Here is a 27,960-nt window from a genome sequence, read left to right on the forward strand (position 1 = left end):
CTGGTACCAAGTTATCTGGAGAAAAAGCAACTAGCTCGGTGTTTTTAAAATGATTATCAACATGGCGATTCAATACTAGTCTACCGATTGGAACTGTTTTATATGTGCCTCTCTTCCACAACCTGGTCAGGTCAAAAGGATCATAGTCGACTCTTGTTATTTCATCTTTCCTCAAAATATCAATCTCGAATCTCCACATCGGGTAGTTTTTTGCAGTAATAGCATTATACAAGTCTCTACTAAAATAGTCAGGGTCTTCTGCACGGATAACCGTTGCCTGCGCATCGGTAAGATTATACAGACCTATTTCTGTTCTGAAGTTAAATTTCACGTAGAATATTTCCCCGTATTTGTTGTATATCTCATAGGTGTGAGTTGGAAAATAATTTGCCTTTCTGAAACCGTCAGGAATTACGTAATCCGACATTGCCCATAAATTACCTAACAATGTAACTGGATTCAAATTAACGAAGTCCCAACGCGTATCATCTTGTAAGCGCGTACGTGGGTTTCTTCTAACAGCACGTACGTTTGAACTGAAAAGAATGGGATCACTATAATAATATGTAAACACGGGTATATGGAAAGTCATTAAATCTAAATTGCCCTCTTTCGTATACAGCTTCAGGGAGATCGCTTTGATATCCCTCTGAGCGTCTATTCCACCAAGGTTTTGTGTAGTCGATGAAAATCTTGCCACAACTGGTGTTCTTTTCCCGATGCCGTTGAATACGTCAGCTTTAGTGTATCACGTCGTGAGTCACTTCAAAATATCCGAAAGCACCGACACCTTTTGCGTGCAAGACACGTTCTGGTATTCGTTCTCTATTTAGATGAGAGGTGAGACGAAAATGATTTTTATTATGAAATATATCAGTATTGAGAGTAACAGTGTCCCGTAGGTCGAGTGGTTCTCCTGGAACCTTAGTGAGCATCCCAACTGGTCTCTGAAATAATAATGATTATTCATTTATTTCAGCCAATCGTTATAACGCGAGTCGATAAGTTGCTAAGTAGCGTAAGACAGTTAAAAGTTTGATATCGTATTATGTACTACATACCGGGTGTCGTTGTTTAAAGGCTGGTACTTGCTGTGCCGCGGCGTCAGGCAACGTCTCGTTATGGTACCTGGAATTCCTTACATCTTGTATAGCTAAACACACACATAATATGTAAGTCAATGCCAGCCTCATTTTCAGCAACAGAATGTGTTATCGCAGTTCGGACAGACTTTTATAAAATACTCCTGCAGGTACGTAATAATAATATCAATTTAGTTGGTCAATTGACATTGAAAGTGCAATAAAGAAAAGGATACCCACAAAAATATTATATGCTTATAATCGCATACTACCGTTGCATTCGTTTATAGCATCGTAAAGTTTGGTTTGAGTTTTGTTACACAGAGCTCAATATTTTTTCTATGTAGTATCAAATGTTGTTTTAATAGTTTGTTAATTTAGAATGTTGTTAGGAGTGAACTTTCTGTACTCGCACTACCTACGTAAACGTATAATTCAGTATGTAGTTTGACAATTTAAATCCTAATAACATTGAAAAAAGAAATCGAATGAAACAAAATAAAAAAAGAATTAAACTGCCGAATTATAAACGCTGCTTTATTACTAAGATCTTAAACTATTGTAAGTATATCTAAGTCTATAGTTTTGAATATTATTTTGAGTTTTTAATTAACAAGTGGTTTAAATCACCACGCCTTCAGATGGGTTCTTTTCCCACACGAAACAATTTATCTGCGTTCCACAAATACTTGTTTTGGGTCTGATAGTACTTTGTGTCTGTTGTACATATATTTGTAAAAGTTCCCGCGAAATGAAAATGTGATTGAATGTAAATAAATGTTTGAGTTCTGACTAGTCATGACTACTCATGATAACGATGAGTAAGTAAACACATAGTGGTGGTTGCAGCGTTGGCGCAATACGCCGCTGAGTGTCGAGATAGCCATTCGATAGCAGGCTCGATAGTTTCATGAAATTGCGCTTGCTCGACGTACTCGTATCTCCATACGGTAAATAACACGTTATTATCGATATAGACATATAGATTTCGCACTTATCTATCGATTAGATTAGATAAGTAACAAACATCAAGCACGTATTCCAGTTCAATCGAACTGATTCATTTCGTCTACCTAATGCTGTGTAATAAAGGTGCGTTGTAGTTAAAATATGGCACGAATATTTTCGTTATCCAGAATAGAATCGGATAATTCAACAATTCATACGGATGCAGTGTTAAAAAAAGGGCCGGCGCGAGAGAAAGATGATGTAGAGAAAACCAATAAAATATTTGTACCAAGTAGAATAATCAACACGAGAGCTTTACCAAAGACTGCTACGTCTTATGAGCTTGAAAATTTTGAGCTAAATTATTTACTGATTATTGAACAAGTACACGTTGATGGATATACCCCACGATATGGTTCAGAGGAAGATGTAAAAGCCTTGTCTAAAACGTTCGAAAACGCCAACTTCACAGTGACCAGAGTAAAAGATTTGACTAAACAAGAAATATTTGAAGTACTGCAGAGAGGTAAGAAAGTTGTTTTTTTGTCTTCGAGTTTAACTACAATTATTACTGTTATCGTTTTATTGTTTTCTATTTCTTGTATCTTTACGTTTATTTAATCTAGCTTTTATGTAATATTAACCCCGCGACTTCACCATCACTCATGTTGAACTACGTAATTTTTGGATATAATAAACGTTAATTGTTAGTGTAAAAACCGGCCGAGTGCGAGCTGGACTCCCGACTCTATTTTTTTTTTTTAAACTTGTGAGGGCCTCCTAAATACTTTTATTTCATTTTTTAGTATTTGTTAAATCATCTGTAGAAATTTAAATTTTCTGACTTTGACTTCTGGTGACAAACGACGGACTTGGGAAGGTTCCCATTTTACCCTTTGGGTACGGAACCTTAAGAAACACTGTCACTGTAATTTAGTTTAGCCCCCTGGAATAATAATTGCCAAAAACATCTAAGAAACTATTGGTTTTACAAAGAATCGTGTGATAATTATCAAATACCTATATAGATCTCCTATATTTTTCTTTCCAAAAAGTCTAAAATACTCAATTGTTGCTAGTACTCGCAACCTAAAATAAAGACTGAGCGTTAAGTTCCATCAATAAAGATGAAAATAAACTTTATAAAAGACACAGATAGTAACGAACAGTAGGTATGTATTGTATGTAACTGGAAATAAGTTTTCCTAGTAGATAGTGAGACAGGTCTTAAATGTGTTGCGTGAGTTGTGAAACAATAACAATACGGATAGGCCGTTAGTCAATTATCCAAAACCAATGATTGTAGCTCTTATCAAATGACAATCAGGATGATGGCACGCTGGTGCGTGACTGCTTCGGGCACGGGCGATACCACGTCAGAGACGCAAGGCGTCGACCTTCTCCTCGGTTTTACAAGATAAGAAGCTGCCAGTATTGTTTACTTCTTTGTTTGTTTACTAACACACTAACAATACAAATACACACTAGCTTGGGAGGCTGTTTTAAAGCCGCCGCGTACTAATTTCAATTATTAACCTTTCATAAATATGTACCTTGGAGAAGTACTTATAAAAATTATTTATTAATTATATTGTTATCTCTTTAGAAGCGGATCTTCTATTACAAAGTTATGTAAGTATGTTATGTACTTAATCAATTTAGGTCGGTGGTTCCCAACCGGTGGTCCGCGGAAGTCAAAATGTGGTCCGCGAACGATTTAAAAGATTTCGATTTTCAGGATTTTTAATACACTTTATCTTTAATATACTAACATAGTGGTCCCTGAAAACAAGAATAATATAAAAGTGGTCCCTGGTAACAAGAATAATATAAAAGTGGTCCTGGACTAAGAAAAGGTTGGGAGCACCTGATTTAGGTCGTATTTCATATATTTATTTTAGAATAGCTGACCAAGCGAACTTCGTACCGCCTAAAATATGCAAAATTAAATGTCTATTTTTCAATATTTTTGCGAGATTTTCTTAATATTTTTTTTCCGTAAGAATCTTCTCCTAATAATAACAAATACAACACAAAAAGAATTAGTAAAATTGGTCCAGCCATTCACGCGTGATGCCGTGACTTATTATATATTTACCATTTATATGTTTTGTTATTAATATGACTGGATGAACGGAGAAGGTCGTGGCTTAGTAAAAAACAGCCTCACAGGTCAATCTCTGAAGTTTTGTCAGTGTTGGGCTTGTATGGTAGTATTTTTGTGGACGTCAAGTAGTGGGTTCCGCTTGGCGTTTTCGAAGACAGTCGTCACCAGTAGTCAGAAGCTTAAAAGTCTGACAACCGGATTTACCAAGAGGTATCGTGTAAGTAACTGGGTTGTATCACATATGATATTTATTGTGATAGGCAGATACTGGTATTCAGATCCATTCGGGGAGTCTGGAAGCCGACGCCAACATAGTTAGAAGAAAGGCTGGGCTGATTGATTATAACAAAAATGACGATCAATATTGTGCTTTAATTGATTGCAGACAGTAACCGTGACTTCACAGATTACGGTTGCATAGCAATAGTTGTTCTAACTCACGGGAGTGATTCCGGTCTGAGAGCAAAAGACAAATGTTACAACGAAGAAGACATCTTGAACTTCTACAATTCTGAGAGGAACCCAACTTTATTGACTAAACCAAGGATATTAATCATACAGGTAAGTTCACAGTTTCTAAGCAAAAATCTGACTAAGTACTTAATCTACCCGTTTGCGTTAAAACTAGTTTCGGTGCTAATCGACTAATGACCTAAAATTAATTACTGAAGAATTTCTAGGTTCTAACGTTTTATATTCCTTACATAAAAACACACTTTCCTCCCATAGGGGTAGGCGGAGACTAAGGCAGGCGACTAGGTACCATCCTTACTAAGCTCATTCACATCCATACATCGGATACGAGTACTAAACTCCTTACCTTTTTGCAAGATCGCTGATACGATCTGGCGTTTTTGTGTACGTCAGCACAATACATTTTATAAGTTATTCACAAAAAGGAGATCATCCATTTTGAGCCTTTTTTCAAAGTGCCGGCCAACAAAAAAAAGTGGCATCCACCCTCGATTGAGTGCAACTAACAAACCATCGTCTAGATAAGAGGTCCTCGAGAGTATTTTCAAATTCATATTAGAATATCTATGGATAACCCACATGTTTTTAACTTGTCCGGTAAATTGCAGAAAGCTCGTCCAAATCTGCTGCTCTCATTAGTTGTAGAGACACATCTAACATTTTTGTCGAAATTGAGTTATACAACGTGCCGCTGCAATGGCTTATTTCCTTCAAGGTATAGGGGGGCTAGAGGTCCTTAGTCCTCATGTAAAGTACAACAATTTGTTTTATTATTATTTACAATTTAATTTATTAAAAAAACTCCACTGCCTGTACATAATCAACTCGAGTAAAGTTCGTTCACCGGGCTCACAAGTCATATGATATAAAAATCAATGAAACTAAAATGACAAAGAATACTACTACAGTAAAGCCTCTCTTTCCTAACGTCCTGTTATTGGACGAGTGGCGCCCGCGACGTTGCCGCACCGTTTGGTGTACTTTGATTGTTTGTACAGAGTGTTACAGTTTTGATTACATTATTTTATTATTTAGTATGTGTGACATTTAAGTTTTTTCAATTAGCTAACAATGTTATTTTTTGTTTGTTACATGATTATTAACCCCTAAGCCTACCCAGACGTTGAAGGAAATAAGCCATTGCAGCGGCACGTTGTATATTGCCGGAACCAGCAACAAAGCCCCTGCCCCCCATCTGCCTATATTTTACAATTTTTCTGTCGCTTCTTTACAGTTTTAGTTTTGCGAAATAAATCGCTCTTGTACTTTTACACCTTTTTGAAGATTGAAATATTTTTGCCTTCGTTTCTACTTCCTGTTAGATGCAGGGGCAGTGTGGAAACCTGAGATTTATGCCCCTCTGCCTTCACCTTAGAGCATCACATGCCTCACAGGACTATGTATGTAAGTTAAGACCTAAAAATCAAGAAGTTTTATATTATTTCAGGCATGTCGAGGTACAGCTATATCTCCAAACATTTCCGTGTTCGAAAACTCGGCACCACAAAAGGACTCTGTTGACATACAACCACATATGGATCACACACACATCACACGGTTTGATCCAGATGTGCTCATGCTTCACAGTACCTATGCAGGAAAAGTGTCTATGAGGTATTTATACGGGCAGCTATAGAACAATAATACCATTTAAAAATTAGTCAGCTAAGGTAGAGTTGGAAGAGCTAACACCATTTGATACGCGGCAAGTGCTACTGTATGTAGACAGTTGGGCGTGCTTTGATCAACGGGTTAATGAGTTTTGTGCAGTTTGACACGTTTTAGCAGTTTTTAGGATAAGCAAATGTAAAATAATATGGAAAAATAATCAATTTATAATAATAGGTACTAGCTTCCACCGGGGACTTCGTCCTCATGAAAAGTTTTCCCGTTGTAAAAGTAAATTTAAGAAGGTTTATACAAACTTTCATCCCTATTTTATCTGTACTGCGTGGAATTTATCTTATCTTTTCATGAGGGATATTTACGTCATAATAGCTTTATGCATGAAAAGTCTCAGTTCGATCGGTTTAAAATTAGTTTCAAACACACTTTAATAAACACAATTAATATGGTTTTCATTTTGTAGACGACTGTACACAGCAGCGAAACGCGCGGTCCTAATGTCGTTTTACAGCGGACTACGCGCTGTTCAAACGTGCGCTGCTGAACGGCGCGTCTAACAGCGTAGCTTTAAAGCCAGCCTTAATAACTTTATGCATATAAAGTCGCTACTCGATCGGTTTAAAGTTGACAAAGTTTCATACTCATTTTCATCTCCTAAGGGGTAGAATGCATTAATGTTTTATGAATGCAGTGACGACATCAAAACAGTTGAATATCAACAAACGATAAATTGAATGTGATTAGAAATCGATGCATTACGAATCGAATGCAAGCAATTTTCGGCCTTGTTGACATAAAAAATAGCCCCGATTTGATAATTACACTTAACACTTTTTATTAAAAAGTCGAAAATCGTTTGGACTAGATTTTAACAGTTGTAATTAATTGATGGTAACTTTCCCATATAGTTAATTGATAAGTTACTTCATTGATAAGGCCGCAATTTCTTTTTATGTATATGATGGGGTCAGAGCAGAATCTAGATTAAGTAAAAAAAAATGACTTATAAAAAAAGAAAAAGCTTAAGTTTAAGTAAGTGGCATCACCACCCTAGTGCCCCGGACCAGACCCTTTTCTAAAGAAGGCAGCCGGAGGACAGCGGTGGACTAGACTAATAGCAATTTAATTTAGTGTCATATGTACTTACGTTTAATAATTTTTTATCGAATATCCATTTTTTACACTATCGTAAAATTACGGGTATAAGTTTAATAGATCCCTGAAATCAGAATAGTAAAATCACTTTTAATTAACGAGTTTTAAAAAGCCATATAAGTAGTCGTATATTTTAAAAGTTGCTCCGCATAGGGTAGCATTTCTAGGTTCGTACCTCTGATTTCAGGGATCTATTAAACTCATACCCGTAATTACGATACTTCAAGGATACTTTCAGAAAATTTACTTACGTTAAAACGTAAGATATTCTTGACAGGTTTTTTTACTTTTACAATTAAAAATAAATTATCACTAGAACAATTTTAAAAACAAAAATTTATTATGCCATAAAATATAGAATAATATATATATAAATGGTATTTGTCTATTTCCAGAGACTCAGTCAGAGGATCCTGGTTCATTCAAGAACTGTGTGAACAAATCAATTCACTGGCAGCAACACATGATTTGGAATCTATCGTAACCAAAGTTAATAGAAATATAGCAATTGAGTATCAACACAGCAAGTACAACAAAATAACTGGCAACTTCAACATTAACAAACAAATGCCTGTCATGACATCAACGCTGACTAGACGCCTGTTCTTAAGAAACTATACACCGTTTATAATTAGCAGAATCGTCGCAGACAGTTGCTCAAAGTCATACCTACCGGAATCAAACAAATCTGAGACAAATGCTCCATTTATGCAGGAACAAATTAACTTGATTCCCAGACACCCATCGGATATAACAACACGAGGAAGAATATACCATGCCTTTAAACCAGGAGATTTTGATGACAAAGCGAGCACTGTAGCGGATGACAAGAAAGCTAGTGACTTTGATCCCAAATCCAGCAGCTTAGACTATCTTAATTACCTTAGAGCCTTTTTAAGGTAACATATTCTAGATATTACAACAAATTTCTAACTGTTTTTTAGTATTTAATCACTTTAGCAGAATGAATTGATCTTATAATTACCAAAACAGTTTAAGAGCTTAGTGCTTTGAAATGTAATGCAACACACAAAAGCAAAGTATTTTTTTTTCTTCTTTTTAACTTTGTTATTGCAGCAGTATCTTCTTTCAACATCTGTAGCGTTATATCGAGCGCGAGTAAGTGTCAGAAAATATTGTTCTGACACATTTATGAATAAATGTAGGAAAATAATTATGGCACTGATTTGCAAATGACATAGAGCTTAAAGGTCTTACAATTATACAAATCCAATTTAATTATTATTATTACTTTCAGCTTATATAGCATTGATCATCCGCACGACGAAGCCGCTAAAGTCATACTGGAATTAGCCGTAACTTTGCAGGACGGCAACAAGTACAAACCGATTATACAAAAAATGAACGACATAATCTCGGAACATTTGAAAACCAAAGCACAAAATTGGGTATTGTATGAAAAAATAAAATTTTCAGCAAAATGAGAAACTAGTTTGTTGAGCTTCGTATACAACGCAGCGATATCTCACTAAAATTATAAATATGAAAGTTAGTAAGTATAGATGAATGTGTCGTATGCATGTATGATAGTTACTCTTTCACGAATAAACTACTAGATGACTTTTAGTGAAACTTTTTCGCTTACTCGTATCTACAACGTGTCCCAAAACTTAACGTCAAAACGAAAACCTGAGCTAGGCCGAGTTGTGTTGGCTCTCAAAAAATATAAAAAAATAATCTATCTCATGTAGTTTCAAAATGATAACCATTTTTGTAAAATTGCCACCCTCTGATGAGTTTACTGCGGCTACAAATGACTTCTTTTCTAGTTATTTTTTGTATGGAGTATTCCTAAGTAACACTACTACAAATTTCAATTCATTATTTGCACACAACTTTATTGGAATTTCTGAAAATATCCCTTTTATAGCGAACTATGCCTTGAAAATATTTCATCACTCAACTTTGACAGTCTGTCCTGAAAAATTATTGTACTTTTACGGCATGGACGCTTAAAAGTTGGCGCAATTAATGGGCTTTCGAAAATGGTATAACTTACTAAACTATTTCATGGATGACGAGAAAATAATAAAAATCTTAAGATAGTCGATATTTAACTTAGTATCAAGTGGAAGTCCAGAGAAGGTGTAAAAGGTGAATAAATTTGAAAATGCACGGTATTAAATGAAAACAAGAAAGCGTGAGCGGAGCTGCGCGAGTCAGCTAGTCTACAATTTAATAAATAATTAATGAATTACATAAAGTATTTTACAGAAGCACAATATTATCTACTACTACCCGCGACTCTGCCGCGTGAAAAGGTTTCCGTAGTAAAAAGTATCCTATGGGTGAATCTAGGTTATTAGTAAAAAATCTAAATAGATTTAAACAAAGTTTCTCCCCTTATTTTATCCCCGTAAGGGTAGAATTTATCAAAATCCTTTTTTAGCGGATGCTTACGTCATAACATCTACCTGCATGCCAAATTTCAGCCCAGTCAGCGTTGATAGATCACTAGTCAGTCAGTTCGATAAAAGTATCTGGTTTAGACTTCTACTGACACGTTGTTGGTACCATTCAACTTATATAAGGTGACCGAGCGAACTAATTTAGCTATTCTCACATACTTACTTCTTACTTACTAAGTAAGTATGCATATGCATACTTATTTATGGCACATCACCTGATGAAATTTTGTGGAAAGGTCTAGCTTAATTTAACTCCAAAAAATAACAGAAATTGAATGAAGAGGCCCATTTTCGGTAAAACACCAACGCATAACAAATTTATATTTTCAGACCACCATGTAACAAAATTTTAAAACGCTGTTTTCTCTACATCAAATTCGAAGAAGAGAAACTAAGTGTCCCCGCCTATTTCGAGATATGTTAGTTCGGGGAAAAAGTCTTTTCGCATTATAGTATTTATGAACTTGTAATAAAATCTCTTTGGCTTCAAGAACCACAAATGAGTACACGGTTCATTAGGTTTCTTTCAGTGAGCTCGTGGGATGACCAAATATCGAGGTTCTTTGTGTAGAGAAAAGATTTTATTACAAGTTCATACATACTATAATGCGAAAAGACTTTTTCGCGACTGTGCGTGTGTGTGTGCGTGCTTTAGGTCTTTCAAAATTATGAATATTTTTTGTCATAGTCTTAGTATAATAGTAATTTGTAATATAAATAATTTCTTTATTCCTGTTATTAATAGACATACTAACAAAAAAATTAATGTTGAATTTGGTTTTCAGTTTGTTATAGACATGTGTATGAAGAAAGTTTGGTAATCTTTGTGCGAAAGAGGAGTGTACGGGAAGGGGTGGTATTTTATTTGTGCGTAATACCAGCTATTATGATAAGACCTTAAATAAAAAAACTATAACTAACTTACAAAAAAAGAAAGTATTTACAATTAAGTATACAATAAAAATATTTATATTATAATAATTTTATTACTCCTCTTTGTGTTGTTCCATGATTGTTTTCATAATACACGTGGCCTTGGTTTGTTTGCACATAATACTTTCAGGCCCGTGGTTATCGAGGGATTGCAATTGCGTTTTATATTTGGGTACTTTATTGAGGAGCTCGTGGCTTCTTGAGGGGCTCGAAGCTTGATTAACGACAGCCGCGGGGATCGATCTCTGAGGATAAGGCACGCTTGCCGAGGTTGTTCTGTGGATGGGTGACCATCTTACACATATTGAGTTCCTCCGTATTTTCGGAAGTCACGTTAAATTGTGGGTCCTATCTGTCTTTTGCGAATATCTTTGACAGTCGTTAACAGTAGTCAGAAGCTTGAAAGTCTGACAACCAGTCTTACCGAAGTTCACCTAACGTGTTATAACCCAGGTAACTGGGTTGTCTCCCCCGACGGGTCTCCACCTTGCTGTGGTGGGGGGGCTTAGTAGCCGCGAGCCTTGAGGTGAGGGCGCACTTCGGCCGCGGTGAAGCGAAGAGAGACCCATTGGAGAGGCCGCTTCCCTGTCTGGGCGGTACCGCACTAACCCGGGGGACCAAAGCGGCCGGCCGGCTGGACCGAGGCGACGTAGGTCCGGTTGGTTTTGGAGGGGCTAGTCGCGGAGGAAGAGGTGTTCTAGTGTGTCGTTGCTGGGCACCCTATCCTCCGCGACTGGGCGGGGCCGCACCGCGTGATGCGGCAATGGTGGGGCTGCCGTGGGGAGCCGGGGGTCGGGCGGTCGGACCCGGCTCTTAACCCATGGCGGCTGGTGGTGGGACCGCAGGGCCTGGGAGTGGGCAGACTACCACTCTCGGGCTCGTTGGTCGACGAGGAGGTGGCGGCGGCCTACACACCTTTCCGCCGCCGGCGGCCGGGACATGCTGCGCATCTGCGCGTGGCCTGTCCCGGCTTCCGAAGGCCCTCTGGCTGGCGAACTCGGGGGAGTTTTCTGGCCACTGCACTAGGGGGCATGTGGGGGGACGGCACCCGTGTGTTAGGGTGTCGTCCCACACTGTGGACGGGTCCACATTGTGGACGGCCGCGTCGGGGCCGCGGATGTGTGCCTAAAGGCGTTCCCGTGGCCTCGGCACTAAGCGGCGAGGAAGCAACACCTTGGTGGTTTAGTGGGTAGGCCTTGCCCTTCTGGTTCGGAGAGCCCCACATACCCCAGCGCTCCCCCGGGCGTTGGGGATGCAATTTCATGCATTAACCAAGTAAAAAAAAAAAAAAAAAAGGTAACTGGGTTGTGGAGGTCAGATAGGCAGTCACTCTATGCAAAACATTGGTATTCAGCTGCAGCCGGTGACACTGGAAGCCGACTACAACATAATAGAATATAAATGGTTAATATAATTTAAATGGTTATAAGCTTGTCAATTTCTTATGGAGAATTAACCGAAGACTTGGTGGTGTCTGTATATTATGTATAGATAACTTGATAAAATACAAATCAGTAAAATTTCTAGTCATAGAACCTGCCCTTGAATGTTGTGGTCTTCATTACATCATTCCATCTTCCATAATACTCAATAAACTACCCTCTAAAACCAAATAGGTGTTAGCTTTGGCGATTTTAACATAAACCTAGGGTAAGGATGCCTATTATGAGATACCATTTCTATTGTATACTTAACATAAACAATATTTCGTGTCACCATATTGCGCAAACGTTGCTCGTCACTGCTAAGCAGAGTGCAGATTAGCCCTAACAGCATCCTGAAGGCATTTGCGCAGCGTTTCGACTGTTGTAACTTCAATCATTGCTGTATGATTCATGTACTGCCAGACAGATGATCTCATTATGTTTCTGTCTATTTTAATTATTTTTCTGTAATTTTCTTTCTATGTGTGTGTATGATAGTTAGGTCGAAATAAATGAAATGATTATGATTATGACAAATGGTCCACCAGTGCAATTCAGTTATTGGAAACTCTATGGGTGATAGATAACTTCTATACTTATTGTAACATATGATAATAATGTAAGTACTTACTTATACTGTTTCTACTACCGCAATAAATAAATTGTATGTTAGACTCGTCTCAGGATTGGATGAAATATCAAAACGACAAATTATATCAGTCGGGAGAAAGACTACTATTGAAGATATTTTACACCAACATGCAGAAAAAAAAAAGGATAGTTACTAACATAAGCCAGGGATGGAAGTCAAAAGGTATAAAATTTTATATTAGCCATTGGTTAGAAAATGTTTCGGCGTCTTTAAAAGATCCTCCCTAAAGTTTCTGATGATCTTTCCACTAAAGTTACGAGAGCAATAATTTTATTTTCGACAACAAATTATTGGTTTTACGGTTACAATCATCTTATGTCTTCTTACAAGGCTATTTGAACGAAGGTGGTCCTTGAACTGCGCCACAAATTTCTTAATTTAAGATTCATATCATCCTTACTAATATTATAAATGCGAAAGTAACTCTGTCTGTCTGTCTGTCTGTCTGTCTGTCTGTCTGCTACTTAATCACGCCTAAACTACTGAACCAATTTGCATGAAATTTGATATGGAGATATTTTGATACCCGAGAAAGGACATAGGCTACTTTTTACCCCGGGAAAATGACGCATTTCCCGGGAAAATTCAGGTGGAGAACGAAAGTCGCGAATATTCATACACTGAATTAACAAAATTCCGTTGTCATGGCAACTGTTTTAATGGCGGATATGCCTTAGCGCGATTTCGTTATATTAAGAGATATTTATAAATAATTTTGAGAATATTTTTCGTGAAAAAAAGCATATTTTATATCATCACGCTACGACCAATAGGAGCAGAGTAACAGTAAAAAGTGTTACAAAAACGTGGAAAATTCTGACCCATTCTTTCTTATGTGACGCAAGCGAAGTTGCGCGGGTCAGCTAGTTACCTCATAAACTTAAAAGTACTTAAAATTAATTTAATTACGAGTACACGTACCTACATTTTATTCAAGGTAGCATTATGAGTTTTATGAGTTTTATGAAAACTAGTCTTACCAAGTTATCGGCTATTGTGTTATAACCCCGTGCAGTCGCTTCGTGTAAAATACTGGCATTCAGCTGCATCCGGTGAGACTGGACGCCGACTCCAAGACAGTTGAAAGGACTCTAGGCTGATTTATATATTTTAATGAGTTTCGTTGTAATGAATAAATACAGCATAGGCAAAATATGTGCGAATCCAATGAAAGACAAATTGTTCAATATAATACTTACATGTATATATTTTTCATAGTTCAACGCTCGTTTGCGCATGCATTTGCTGCGAATTCGAATGTGTTTAAGATGTTGAAAATTCAAGACGTAGCTAGGTTAGAATAAAAATGGCTCTTCACTAAGTAAGTAGGTTGATTTCAAGTAGTTGAGTGTGAGCTGTGAGTCACAATTAGTTGCCGTCAAGTGTTGATTTCATTTATCACTGCATTCGCGATGGAACTGTAGGATTGTTTCAGTTTAAAAATGTCTGCTTATTTAAAGAAAATAATAATATAACTATTAAAAGCAGTGATAGTCGAGTGGTATAAGTTGGCACCTATCACGGAAGTAGTCGACGGTTCGAACCGAAAGTCTTTTCGATAGCCCAATTACTTTTCGAAGTTGTGTGTGTATTATAAATAATTATCACTTGCTGTAACCGTGGAGGAGAACGTCGAGATGATACCTTGTATGCCTAATAATTTATTATTACATTTCTTGAAGGACATGCAAAGTCCCCAACCCACATCTAGCCAGCGTGGTGGACTCAGTGCCTAACCCCTCCCTCGGAAGGAGACCCTTGCCTAGCAGTGGGACAGTAATAAACTATAAGATACTTTGACTTTGTGTCTTTGTTGCATTACCAATACGCCTAATTTTACGGCAACTAACTTTACTACTTAGTATAATAAAACTACTCGATAATTATATTAGATGGGTACTTACGAGAGAAACGGTGCTGTATTGGTGTACTTAGAGTCAATGTTATCAGTTTGAAATTTGTTTATATGAGTTTAATTAACCAATAAGATCAGTGGAGTAACGGGAAATAATAATTTCCCATGATGCTACTGATAGTGCCGTGCAGTAGGGGAACAAACGCGTGTTTCAATATCTCTCTCTTCCTGGCTATTCGTCCCATAAGGTGGTGTTACAAAACTTATATCAATTTCTATTATAAATTAATCATTTCCCAAATGCAGCGTATAAAAGTGATAATAATATACATATTGCTATTGAATTTTCAGACGGCTAAAGTAAGGTTTGATTTTTCAAGCACCAACGATAACGGATGACACATTAATTTAAATGCTTACATGTTTCATTATCAACGGGCATGCATTTATTGCTCATTTTACCAGCTCGGGGACTTCTTTCATTGCTTTATAATGAGCCCTTACCTTGCCACACCGTGTCCTTTGAAAAAGAAACAATATACGCAGTGGAATCTGTGGTATAATTTCGTCACAGATATTAATATTGGATTGGTACATTTGATAATATAATTTTCCAAGACTACAATAAAAATGTTCTTGGTATTTATCGCTAGTTGAGTTGAGTACATTTCATAGATTAGATAATAATCAGACTGAAAAACATAAGAGATTGACGATACACTAACATTTATGTAAACAAATATTTAGAAGCATTTTGTGCCTGCAATATAGCAATAATCATATTTTAAATTGAGTGTTTAGTATCACAGTATAAACATTACACTCTATCGCTCTGTGTAAACTCGGAAATTGCAGGAAAAAAATGGAAACGCAACGTTGCAAAACACCGGAACAAATCGAAGGTCGAGAAACTCCAGAAACAGAAACTCCTGCTTTACCAGAGGTATACACACGTACTGACTTGTTTGGTTGATAACTTCAAATAATTCCCCATATTTGCCGCCCACAACTCTTGTCTTTGTAGTCTAACCTAACCCTACAATATAATAACTATAACCAAGCCATTAAAGGGTAAATGTAAATGATGTGATGTAGAAATAGATTCTGTGGTATATGTATAATAAATTGGAAATTCTATGCTCACTACGCTTTACAAATAATACTCAATATTATGCTAACAGACAGTTAAGAACAATACCAGGTAAAAGTCATTTCTAGAAAAACAATACATATAGAAAAGTTTAACTTATTTTCAAAATTATGTATTATATGTAGTTAACGATTTATTTTTCTTTCAGGAAAGACAAAACCACCTCCAGGGTGATAAAAATTACTCATTACCTGGAGACGCAGACGAACTGATTATTTACATGAGTCCGAACATTTCGCAAACCTGGTACCTACTTTATTTTCCACGACTCCTTAACGGCTGAATAAAAAATTTAATTCAGAATTTTTAAACTTTCCTTGTTTATATTGCAGGCAGGTTAAGCAGCTATGCGATGAAATCCTAGTACAAGGTTCTAATCCCGAGTGCACTCGCCCGTCCATCGAGTTTTTGAGGGAGTTTAAAAGTAAAGTTTATCAGCAAGAATATGACATGAGCGCTAAGCCGTGTCCGCCGGTGGTCAGCGGAACACTGACCAGAACCTTAATCTTGTACAAGAACCCTTGTTTGTCAAATTATTTCAAATATATCAAGAGATGCTTACAGTAAGTTTTGCTACCTTATTTTGTTTTTGTTGTTTCTTGTTACGTTCGTTATGCCCCCTGCTTATTATTCTAGACAGTTTATGATGCTATGATATATTATGTGCGAATGATTACACAAGTTACTACTTTTCGTTTGGTCTTACTTTGCATTTTCGTTTCGTTTGTAATAGTCGCCACGTCCGTCGCTGCCGGGGCAGGCCCTAATATAGGGTGTTGACCTAACATGCCTTTGGTAGGTTATGGACCCATCTAATCAATGCCTGTGTTTTTAACTAATACAAAGAGTATCAGACGATGATGTTCGGGATGCAGCTTTACCAGAACGTTGTTTTGATTTGAGTCGACATCTGAACATATTAATGGTTAAAGAGGTTCACATAACAAAGCAAAATTAGTAAGAGATAATACGAATATTATACACTTTATGCTTTCAGAAACTTGAAACTGACTCACAAAGAAGATAAGACGTTTAGTGGCCTCCTGGATGAAGCTGAGAAACTCGATGAAGACGAAGTTAACTCAGAAAAAAATCGACTGGTTAAAGAGTTTTTTGACTATTTGGATACCAATGCAAAATATAACGAGATATCCAAAACGATTAAAAGACCTTGCTCGACGTACAATTCTTGTGACTGACGCTCCGCAACGAAATGTGTTTACAATATTATTGGGATATTTGCCTGCGTTCCAAATTATTATAATCATTTTATTCGGATAAGTAACTATTTGTTATTAACGTCAAAAATTGTATTGTTTGATAGGTATATAGTATTAGGTAAGGATAAGCGTTTATGCTCTTGTATCACAATTGTGTTAAAATTATACATAAGAAGGTAAGATATCACTAAATTATTATATTTAATCCAATAGAGAAATTGTATCTTGCATGTACAGATATGAAGTCCAGTTACACAAAGGCACGTCAAACTTAAATCAATTATCTTGCAATAAATCTAGACCAGTTTACCTTTTGCAACTAAAACGTTGCTTGCAAAGTTGCGCAGACAGGCTTGCTACACACATATTCAATTTGGCACGTTCGGTATGGCAATATTTATCGAAAAACAAAGCCGACTCGAACATTATACGATTTTTTTAGCGGATCCTCCATTATATTTGGTGTTGCCGCCCAGCTGGACCGATTAATGCCAAACCTAATCTGTGTGTAGCAAGCTTTACCTACACAGTTCTCGTTTCAAGAGACCTAAGAGTCTTGCCTCACTAGGACGCCATGGCGGCGTCGCTGGCTGTATTCAAGCAGTTAGTATTGAAATGTATGTCACCTAACTCACGTGGCCACGCTGTGGCAACCTCGTAAATTTGGAAGCGTAGAGCCACAAACGACAGCTCCCTACGTGGCTACTGGCTACTCTGACGGCCTGGCGACGTTTCCACTATTATGAACACGTATAAAGCCGCCATTTTGGACGTTCACTCAATTATTCTGCATATAAGATGATATAAGATGCTATTGACGTTCTCGTGTAATTGAAAAAAAAAACAAGATATTTTCGTTAATCTCTAAAGGAATAGATTAATTATTTAATAAAAACCACTTCGGCTGCAATCGGATATAAAGAGATGCTCTCTTAGTTTCTTTCACTTTTCCACAACGTACATGACAAAGAAGTTCAACTTCTTCTACGTTCATTTCTCACGGCGAAAACGACTGCCGAGACGCCATGGCCACTCGACATGGCGACCGTCGGTTGCCAAAAGCAGCCAGCGACGCCGCCATGGCATCCTGGTGAGGCAGGGCTCTAAAGCAACAGCAGCTGCCGTCGGTAGCCACTTGCTACAAACCATTTCAATAGTACGTATTCACTTGAATCACTAGAAGGTTGTAACAGCGCTCGAGGAAATTGCCGCCTACGGTAGCGCGTCACGGACAGACAATTGAACCACTTCATTTTGATTTTTACTATTATGCCTAGGCAAAACGACTCAAATTCGCTTCATTCATGATGGCACAATGCATCATAATACTGTAAGTTTTTACGGATTTTTTAAGAAATAAATACACTTATTATAATTAGATTTTTTTTATTCCACCATACAAGTGCACCAGTGTTTGCTTTCGTCGATTTTTAAAGCACCCTGAAGTAGGTGAGATGATCCAAACATTAGGAACTTTTTCTAGCAAGGATTGGTTTGGTAATCCACGGGGTACACCTATATTATGTAGGTATTATGTATGTACGAGCTGACCCGCGCAACTTCGCTTGCGTCACATAAGAGAGAATGAGTCATAATTTTCCCCGTTTTTGTATCATTTTTCTTTGCTAATCCGCTTCTAATAACCGTAGCGTGATGTTCATAGCCTAAAGCCTTCCTTAATAAATGATCTATTCAACACAAAAATAACTTTTCAATTCGAACCAGTAGTTCCTGAGATTAGCGCGTTCAAACAAACAAACAAACTCTTCAGCTTTATAATATTAGTATAGATAGATGAGGTTTTAACGCGAGCTATTTTCCAGAAGCTCCGCTGACGTGATATACTTACGCAAACCCAGGTTATGTTCATTTTCTATAGACCGAATCATTATACATATATACTTACTTATATTGAAAGTTGAATAGCTTTATTGTAGCACCAATTACAGACGACAATCTCAAAAATTCAATTTGACAATGATATACTCGTAATACCTCGCAACAGCAACAATTTGATAGCTATAAAACTAACACCTGACTCATGGATCAGACTAATCACGTGGCAGCTTGACATCGTCCACGGCGTTTAGATTAGATAAACAATCGATTGCAACGTAATAGTAAAACAAATACACACCTTACTTTAATACCTCGCGTTGTGTTGTTATTTATAAGTTTACAAATATTTTGTTTTAGATAGTGTCATTATGTCCTATAATGTTGAGAATTATGACAAGAATCTACTTATTATTTTTAATCACAAAATATTCGATACAAAGCAAGAAGAAAGGAGTTTCTCAACATATGATGTAGAAGCGTTGACAACGACATTCAAGAAATTAAAGTTTGACGTGTGTCCATTCGACGATCTAAAAGAAGATGAAATTTTTAAAGAACTAGAAAAGGTATTGAAGAATTGTAAGTAGTCTTTATGAAATACTAGTGGATCCGCGCGGCTACGCGCGTGTATACTTGTATAGGTAAGGAGAAATAAAAGTTCACTTTAGCCTTTTGAGAACAGTGATACATGTAATTATCTTTTATCACGTTGATTTAAACGTATAGGTTGTGATTTTCTAAAAACACTGAAATAAGTAAGTTTTATGCTTTTTAAGTGAGCCCATAATCACATCTATATTTTATATATAAAAATGAAACCCGTTTTCCTTGGTCACGGCATCACGCGTGAATGGTTGGACCGATTTTACTAATTATTTTTGTGTTGTAAGTATTTGTTATTATTAGGAGAAGGTTCTTACGGAAAAAAATATTAAGAAAATCTCCCAGAAATATTGAAAAACAGACATTTAATTTTGCATGTTTTAAGCGGTACGAAGTTCGCCGGGTCAGCTAGTATTCAATATCGATATACCTTTATTTTTATTCAGTGTTGAAGAAGTTTTGTTCCCAACTCTTCTTGTTTGGTGTTCAATCATTATTGACTCTGTTGACAATATAGAGGGCTAGACGTAATATAAATTTAACCCATTACTGTCCCACTGCTGGGCAAGGGTCTCCTCCCGTAATGAGGGAGGGGTTAGGCCTTGAGTCCGCGCGAGGTTATCGAACTATTTCGTTTGAGGCGGCGACAGTTTTGGCAGGTTTTCCACCATTCGACATTTTAGCGGATATGGATGCGAGGGTGTATGATCAAATCCGCAATGATCGGGTAGAGACTGGAGATGTGCAAGACAGACCACGTGAAACGTTGCGACGGACGGCGCATCGACAGGCTCTACATATTTGGTACACGAGACTGAATGAACCACGTTGTTCACGCCAACGTGCTGTCTCGGCAGTTTTACCCAATTTTGAATCGTGGGTTCATCGTCGGCACGGTTGCATCACCTTTCGATTGACTCAGGTGCTCACCGGGCATGGATGTTTTGGTGAGTACCTGAATCGGATCGGGAGAGAAGAATCAACACGATGTCACCATTGTTCTAGTGTCTGTGATTCTGCTCAAAACAAACACTTGAGGTATGTCCGGCATGGGCGTCTGAACGAGCAATTTTAATTGACAAAGTTGGACAAGATTTGTCTCCGGCGGCCATAGTGGCCTCTATGTTAGCAAACAAGGAGAGTTGGGATGCCATGGTCTCTTTTTGTGAGACGGTTATGCTCCAAAAAGAGACAGCGGAGCGGGATCGCGAAAGATTAGACCCTGATCGGCAAAGGAGGCGGCGCCGAAGCAGCGTTAATAATCGCTAGCTACGGTGCTGAACTTGGACCGTAAGAGCGTACAGTGGGGGCTGTGCACTCGGGATGCGGTCCGGGATGATGTGGTGGCAACTTTAGTAGCCAAAGTTGCTACCAGCCTTAAAAAATATATAGGCGAGGCAGACATAGATTGTTCCGCGTAGAGCCTCAATGAGGTGAGGTGCAAATGGCACTGGTGAAGTTTTTTAGGGCCCAGGGCTTTTCCATCTCCGCACCAGATGTTCGGCTACCGGGGCGGTTTTTTAGTGGTATCACCACATAACCCAGAGTTTCCCCCCCAGGAAATTTGGGTATCCGAAGGGATTTTTCCCCCCGCAAAAAAAAAAAAAAAAAAAAAGGCCTTGAGTCCACCACGCTGGCCAAGTGCGGGTTGGGGACTTAGCATGCCCTCAATAAATGTATTAAACAAATTTTAGGCATGCAAGGTTTCCTCACGATGTTTTCCTTCACCGTTGGAGCATGTGATAATTATTTCTAATACACACATAACTTCGAAAAGTCATTGGTGTGCTGCCTCGGGTTCGAACCTGCGACCACTTGAGTGGGAGGTGTCAACTTATACCACTCGGCTACCACAATAGTGCATTTTATTATTCTTGGTGAATAGTACGAGCTCCGAACTAAAGCTGTCCATGATGTTTCAGATAGTGAGTCAAACGTGGATTACGGGTGCATAGCGGTGGCTGTCCTAACCCACGGCACAACCTATGATCTAAGAGCAAAAAACAAAAAGTATAGTGAAAATAAACTCATCGACTTTTTTAGTCCTCTCGATAACACCAAGTTATATTCTAAACCCAAGATATTTATTATACAGGCAAGTATTTTACAAGATATTTTTATTAAACATTCATCCAAACTTTTGTATTTATAATATTAGATTAGAAAAATTAAGTCAAAAGGGTCATCAATATTAGCGAAAAAACTTAACACCGTAATTAAAATTTTAAAAAATTACACTACATGCACAACGCCATCTATGAGTAAAGAAGAACTCAATATGCATGATAATTTATAGCCTACTAGCTGACCCGCGCAACTTCGCTTGCGTCACATAAGAAAGAATGGGTCAGAATTTTCCACGTTTTTGTAAAACTTTTTACTGTTACTCTGCTCCTATTAGTCGTAGCGTGATGATACAAATTATGCTTTTTTTTCACGAAAAATATTCTCAAAATTATTTATATCTCTTAAATGTAACGAAGTTGCGCTAAGGCATATCCGTCATTAAAACAGTTGCCATGACAACGGAATTTTGTTAATTCAATGTCATTATAATATTGATTATTCGGGACCTCGTTCGCCACTAATTATTAATATTTAATACTAATTACTAATACAAAGCTTAATTATTCCTAAACTACAAAATATGCTTTTTTCACGAAAAATATTCTCAAAATTATTTATATCTCATATAACTCGCGCTAAAGCATATCCGCCATTAAAACTGTTGCCATGACAACGGAATTTTGTTAATTCAATGTCATTATGATCTTGATTATTCGCGACTTCGGTGGCGAAACTTGAATTTCCCCGGGAAATGCGTCATTTTCCCGGGGTAAAAAGTAGCCTATGTCCTTTCTCGGGTATCAAAGTATCTCCATACCAAATTTCATGCAAATTGGTTCAGTAGTTTAGGCGTGATTGAGTAGCAGACAGACAGACAGACAGACAGACAGAGTTACTTTCGCATTTATAATATTAGTATGGATAGCATTCAGGAATAATGCAACTACATGGAAGTGAACAAATTTACAAAATCGGTTCTGTAGTTTCCGTTATTACCCCCTACTTATTACAAACTTACTTTTACCTCTTTATAATATAAGTAATAATAATTAGTATGCTGACTGATGCTGCCCGTGAAGTGAAATAATCAGGCATTTATTATATCTATATAAAATTGTTATCTTACTTTAAACAATTGCAATGACGATGAAATGTTGTAAATGCACAATTATTATATTGATGATTTTAATTACTTATATTTTGGTTCGTCCAAAAGAGTTCTTAAAATAAACGTGAACAGTAGCTCGATTCTCTACTACTATCGACTATCGACAACAGACTGGACTGACCTGTCATCGAGAAATTTTGTATGAAGATCTGATCAGCGCCTCTGACAGGCGTCGTAGAAACTTTTTTGGCAGTAGAGAATCGAGGTGCTGTTCTGTACCTCGATTTTCTACCACTATCGACTACCGACAACCGGGTAGCTATCGAAATTTTGACATTTAGAATGTACTGCCAAAATGTTTCCTACGACACCCGTCAGAGGCGCTGATTAGATTTTCATACAAAATTTCTCGATGACAGGTCGGTTGTCGGTAGTCGATAGTAGTAGAGAATCGAGCTACTGGTTGAGTAATTTACAATATAATATTTACTTATTAAGATAAGTATATAGATACTTATATATCAAAATTAGTTATTACACACTAGAAAGGAACAAAAGATTTTCAAGAATTAGCAGAACCTATTTCGAATGCTGCATAATTTCCGATAATAATATATTATTTTTAAACGATAATTCTCGAACCTGTTCTACAATTTAGTAATACGTGTGGTGTGTTATTGTTAGTGTATCATGTATTGATTCGGAAACGAGGGGGTTTGCTTATCCTCATATGGCCAAATGCAAATAACTAAACGAAAGAAAAAAAAATTAATAACTTAGTTCTGTTCATTTTACCAGGCTTGTCGCGGCAGCAATATTTCGAAGGAAGTCCAAGTTAATGATGCAGAACAGGCGCAAGGCGATCCGGCTACGGCTGAAAACTATGTCGAACTCAACAAGCCCTCACACATTCTGGTTCTTCACAGTACATATATCGGCAAATGTTCTGCAAGGTATTCATTTCTAGTAGATGTCTTAAAAAAACATACCTATTTTTTTAGTATTATGGGTGTCAGCCAAGGATATATGATATTTACACATTGACCCGCATAAACACTGCGAACTATGGACTATATCGGCTATGGATTCTCGGCGCGCGGTACAATGGTCATAGTTTTCGCGACCTTTTTAGTTAAATAGCTGGTCGTCGTTATGATCCGATTGAGTAAAGCTATCCACTTAGAAAAATACTTTTTCTAGATTTATTCGGGACTGGGCCCATAACCTATTAAAACGCTATGATAGTTTGCAACCAACTGTGCCTCGATTCTCTACTACTATCGACTACCGACAACCGAACTGTCATCGAGAAATTTTGTATGAAAATCTGATCAGCGCCTCTGACGGGTGTCGTAGGAAACATTTTGGTAGTACATTCTAAATGTCAAAATTTCGATAGCGAGCCGGTTGTCGGTAGTCGATAATGGTAGAGAATCGAGGTACAGAACTTTTTATTTTTTGTTTGAATGAACCTCACACAAATCAATCAATCAGTCATTTAATTCGTAGTAATGACAACAGAGTGGCGCTAGTAGTCATGGGTTATTTTGTTATACTTATTTAACAAAGATGATCGCCACGCAACTATCAGTGCATCGGGTGGTCGCGGGTTTGATCCCAAACGAAACTTATACTTGTACGATCCATAAATAAAAATATATTGAATTAATGTGATAACATAACGTATTTTACATAGGTTTGAATTTCGCTAGATATTACAGTAGTCGATTGCCAGCCGATTCGGTCGGGTGGTTAAATAATTCAATAAAATCACATATTTATTTCAAGCATTTATTTAATATCCTCTCATAGTAGATCGGCAGACTAAAGTACAAAACATTAAAAAATCTAGCAAAAAAATATTGCCCTATAATACTAACGATTATCAACATTTTCAGCTATTCTCATCACTCTGAACAGAAACCTGGCGGTCTGCTGATCCAAGAACTTTGCAGTGTCTTAAATTCTCAGGCAGGAATTTTTGATATAGAATCTGTAATCACGCAAGTCATTAAAAATGTGGGTGTGCAGACACCCATCCTAAAAGATAAACCAGTAAAGCAGACTCCCGTTGTGACGAACACGCTGGAAAAACAGTTAAACCTTGTAGCCCCGCAGTCACACTATGTAGCGAATCTTACTTCTTCGACGCAAAGCAAAACGCTCAATTTCTGCTCCGCTTCTTGTTGCTCGGATTATTTGAAATACATAAGCAATGCTTTAAGGTAAGTATTATCGGTCTATAATATTCTTTTACCTATATTAATAGCAGAAATATCCAACGGTAATAGTCCAAAGGCACTAATAGGTAATTTGCCCTAATATGAAAACCCTATGCTTAAAAAATAAATACAGCTTTCCCTAAAAACTTTTGCCTATTTTACTGGGAAACAAAGAATCTGTATGATATAAATTAGGTAAACGCTGATAGTCTCAAATTCAATTCGTATAGATGATAAACGAAACATGGTTAGCATATCGTAGTAACAACTTATCAAGTTGAAACAAATCACACAATTTTATCGTTCAATACCAAATACCAAATAAAATAAAGGGGTATCCCTTGAAGCGCACCATTTTAAGGCGCACAAAATGAAGTGCACATTTTTTATTCCTCGGAGCGCACCTTTTCGTTGCGCTTCAGGTAACAATTAGAAATATTACAATTGTATTTCTTGAACCGCACTTATGACTAACTTTCGATTAGAGAGGGGCCGCTTACTGAAACTATCGATAATAAATACAATTGAAAACTGTAGTCAACAGATCAGCTAGACGAAGTTTAGTAGTGAGGCGTCCAGAGCCAGTTGTGCTCACCGGTCGGTAAACGATCTGTGGGTTAAGCAACCGTTGGCGCGGTCATTCCATAGATGGGTGACCGCTTAGTGGTATTTGAACTGGGCGTCTCCGTGCTTCGGAGGGCACGTAAAAAGTCGGTCCCGGCTGTTATCTACTAAGGTAACAGTCGTTAAGCCACGTCAAAGGCCTTCGGGCGGCTTGTACAACTTTGACACTAGGTTAACCACTAACCATACGATAAGAAGAAGAAGTAGTTCATTCATCTTTCTTCATCTGGATCTGAATTAGGAAGGATCTGGATATGAATAGGATACTTATCCCGCGAAATCTTTCTACACGGAGAGAATCGCGGATAGAAGCAAAAAAAAAATGTAGTAAAAATATGTCAAATATAAAGTAAGAGTGTATTCATCAGAAAATAAAAACAATGAGCACACAAATACATATACCAGGTTATAACCACGGTATTTATTTAGGCCAGACTGTCATTCAAGTATTCTTTCCGAGTCAAGCACTGTCGACCCGTCTTTTCCGTTCGTGGCATATAATCCGACTTGATGTTTTAAGTGAAGTGAGGTATGTGTGCATAAGGTCCTCGCTTAATAACTATAATAAGCTTGATAAACAAAAAGGTCAACGTCATAAACAAATACAGTCAACAAATTTGCGATAAATTTGTCAACCAGAGGGCTAGTCACAGATCTCCGTTGACATCGAAAATGATCATCACTTTCTAAAAGTGGCCAACGATTTCGTGTCAAACTACAATAGGGTAGATGACTACCAGTCAAATCAACTTCTCATATGTAATACTCTGATCTGAACTCTGACTCTGATAAAATCATCTTTAGTAGTTATATCTATTGAATTTACTAAGCAAGGCTAGATACCTATTTTATAACATTTTGAATAGACAACGATGCCCACGGAATTTTAGTGACCCCCTTCAGCTGCTGGAGAGAGTAATTATGGCTTATTTTAACTTTGTAACTGTAGTAGGATATTTTTACTACCCAACGTTGGTTCTTTTTCCTATATACAGGGTGTCCCAAAAGTTAACGTTCTAACGAAAACCTGAGCTAGGCCAAGTTGTGTTGGCTCTCAAAAAATAAAAATATTTCTCATATAAATAGTTAAATGTAGAATTATGTCAATTATAAAAAAATGACAGCCGTTTATAATTGACACCCTGTGATGCGTTTACGACTACTGTGGCCACTAATGACCTCTATTCTGGTCCTTTTTTTGTGTGGAGTATTCTTAAGTAGCGCTCCTACAAATTCCAATTCATTATTTGCACACAACTTCATTGGAACTTCAGAAAGTATCCCTTTTAAGCCGAACCATGCCTTAAAAATGATTTCATCACTCAACTTCGACAGTCTGTCCTGAAAAAGCGTAGTACATTTTACGCTTTTTCAACAAGTGCCCTTAAAAGTTGGCGCAATTAATGGGCTTTCCAAAATGATGCGACCCTTCCTAAATTACTTCGGAGACGACGGGAAAATAAAAAAAATCTAAAAATGGTCGATATTTAACTTTAGTTAGTCATAAAACTTTCTCAAAATTATTCTAATGTCATCTAGGCGCATAATATCAGTTACCAACGTTAGATCGTTGGGAACTGTAACTGTCAAAGATAAGTAATAAGCATCCTAGTTCTTCTCAATCTTTATATATATAATTCTTCTGTAAGTGTGTATGTCACTGAACTTCTCTTAAACGACTGGACCGATTTTGATAAAATTTTTTGTATGTGTTCAAGGGGATCTGAGAATGGTTTAGATTCACAATTTTGTCCGCTGGACAATGTTTTTTTAATTAATTTTTAATTTATTAGTAGTTGTTGATTTTGGAATGTTTTACATTGGATCCGACAGACGGTGCTACCATCGCAGTGTCAAATATTTTTAGTCTGTCCCGACAGTTAGCGCTGCGATCAAATTAAAAAAATGTTTTGTTATCGTTGTGTTATTGTAGACAGGACATTAAAGACGTGTAGACAGGACAACGTCTGTCGGGTCCACTAGTTGTAATATATGTAAATTCACTGACTAGTGTCAATCATTTAAAAAATGTAAAACTTAAAAGAACATTAACGAATTCAAAGAGCTAGTTAATTGGCCCTACGATACGATTATTTATTTGTATTGTAATCAATTTTCAGGTTATATTGGCAAAAAAATCCGGACGATGCAATCGCAAGTTACCTTGTGCGGCTCGCCGACGTTTCAATCGCAAGTGATGACGTTACAGAGTTCGAATATGGATTAATTCAACAAATATCCAGACACCTGAACAGAAACGTTGCAGCGTGCAGTCATTATGAATATTTATATGTTCCAACGTAAGATGATGTACGACGATGAACTTTAATAAATCTCTCTCCCAAATACCATAGCTTTTCAAGTGTTGGAAACTTCAAAAACGGAAAATTTTCAGTCCAACGTTCTAAAAGTCATTTTTTTTTATAATATACATTTTGTACA

The 27,960-nt window shown here is 37.2% G+C and overlaps 3 protein-coding genes across 3 annotated transcripts; all 3 read left to right on the forward strand.

Moving 5' to 3' along the window:
- Window positions 1–2,152: 2,152 nt before the first annotated feature.
- Window positions 2,153–10,825, forward strand: LOC142986575 (caspase-3-like). The gene is made up of 5 exons (XM_076135086.1): window positions 2,153–2,556; window positions 4,523–4,698; window positions 6,059–6,225; window positions 7,788–8,291; window positions 8,651–10,825. Exons 1-5 carry the CDS (start codon window positions 2,193–2,195, stop codon window positions 8,835–8,837), a joined length of 1,398 nt encoding a protein of 465 aa, XP_075991201.1. The 5' UTR covers window positions 2,153–2,192; the 3' UTR covers window positions 8,838–10,825.
- A 3,298-nt stretch (window positions 10,826–14,123) lies between these two features.
- On the forward strand, window positions 14,124–18,430 carry LOC142986543 (uncharacterized). Its single transcript, XM_076135058.1, has 4 exons — window positions 14,124–15,628; window positions 15,984–16,081; window positions 16,168–16,398; window positions 16,833–18,430. The coding sequence occupies exons 1-4, from the start codon at window positions 15,548–15,550 to the stop codon at window positions 17,032–17,034; spliced, it is 612 nt and encodes a 203-aa protein (XP_075991173.1). The 5' UTR covers window positions 14,124–15,547; the 3' UTR covers window positions 17,035–18,430.
- A 757-nt stretch (window positions 18,431–19,187) lies between these two features.
- LOC142986292 (caspase-1-like) lies at window positions 19,188–27,957 on the forward strand. Its single transcript, XM_076134716.1, has 5 exons — window positions 19,188–19,473; window positions 21,420–21,592; window positions 23,471–23,625; window positions 24,571–24,897; window positions 27,639–27,957. The coding sequence occupies exons 1-5, from the start codon at window positions 19,263–19,265 to the stop codon at window positions 27,820–27,822; spliced, it is 1,050 nt and encodes a 349-aa protein (XP_075990831.1). The 5' UTR covers window positions 19,188–19,262; the 3' UTR covers window positions 27,823–27,957.
- Window positions 27,958–27,960: the final 3 nt, after the last annotated feature.

The sequence above is a fragment of the Anticarsia gemmatalis genome, chromosome Z, assembly GCF_050436995.1.
Source record: "Anticarsia gemmatalis isolate Benzon Research Colony breed Stoneville strain chromosome Z, ilAntGemm2 primary, whole genome shotgun sequence".
Taxonomy (NCBI): Eukaryota; Metazoa; Arthropoda; class Insecta; order Lepidoptera; family Erebidae; genus Anticarsia; species Anticarsia gemmatalis.

Coding starts and splice junctions, on each gene's coding strand:
- LOC142986575 (XM_076135086.1), top strand. CDS start 2,193: ATGGCACGAATATTTTCGTTATCCAGAATAGAATCGGATAATTCAACA. Junction 4,699..6,058: donor CAAGGATATTAATCATACAG/GTAAGTTCACAG, acceptor ATATTATTTCAG/GCATGTCGAGGTACAGCTAT. Junction 8,292..8,650: donor TACCTTAGAGCCTTTTTAAG/GTAACATATTCT, acceptor TATTACTTTCAG/CTTATATAGCATTGATCATC.
- LOC142986543 (XM_076135058.1), top strand. CDS start 15,548: ATGGAAACGCAACGTTGCAAAACACCGGAACAAATCGAAGGTCGAGAA. Junction 15,629..15,983: donor AAACTCCTGCTTTACCAGAG/GTATACACACGT, acceptor TTTTTCTTTCAG/GAAAGACAAAACCACCTCCA. Junction 16,082..16,167: donor CCGAACATTTCGCAAACCTG/GTACCTACTTTA, acceptor TTTATATTGCAG/GCAGGTTAAGCAGCTATGCG.
- LOC142986292 (XM_076134716.1), top strand. CDS start 19,263: ATGTCCTATAATGTTGAGAATTATGACAAGAATCTACTTATTATTTTT. Junction 21,593..23,470: donor CCAAGATATTTATTATACAG/GCAAGTATTTTA, acceptor TCATTTTACCAG/GCTTGTCGCGGCAGCAATAT. Junction 24,898..27,638: donor TACATAAGCAATGCTTTAAG/GTAAGTATTATC, acceptor ATCAATTTTCAG/GTTATATTGGCAAAAAAATC.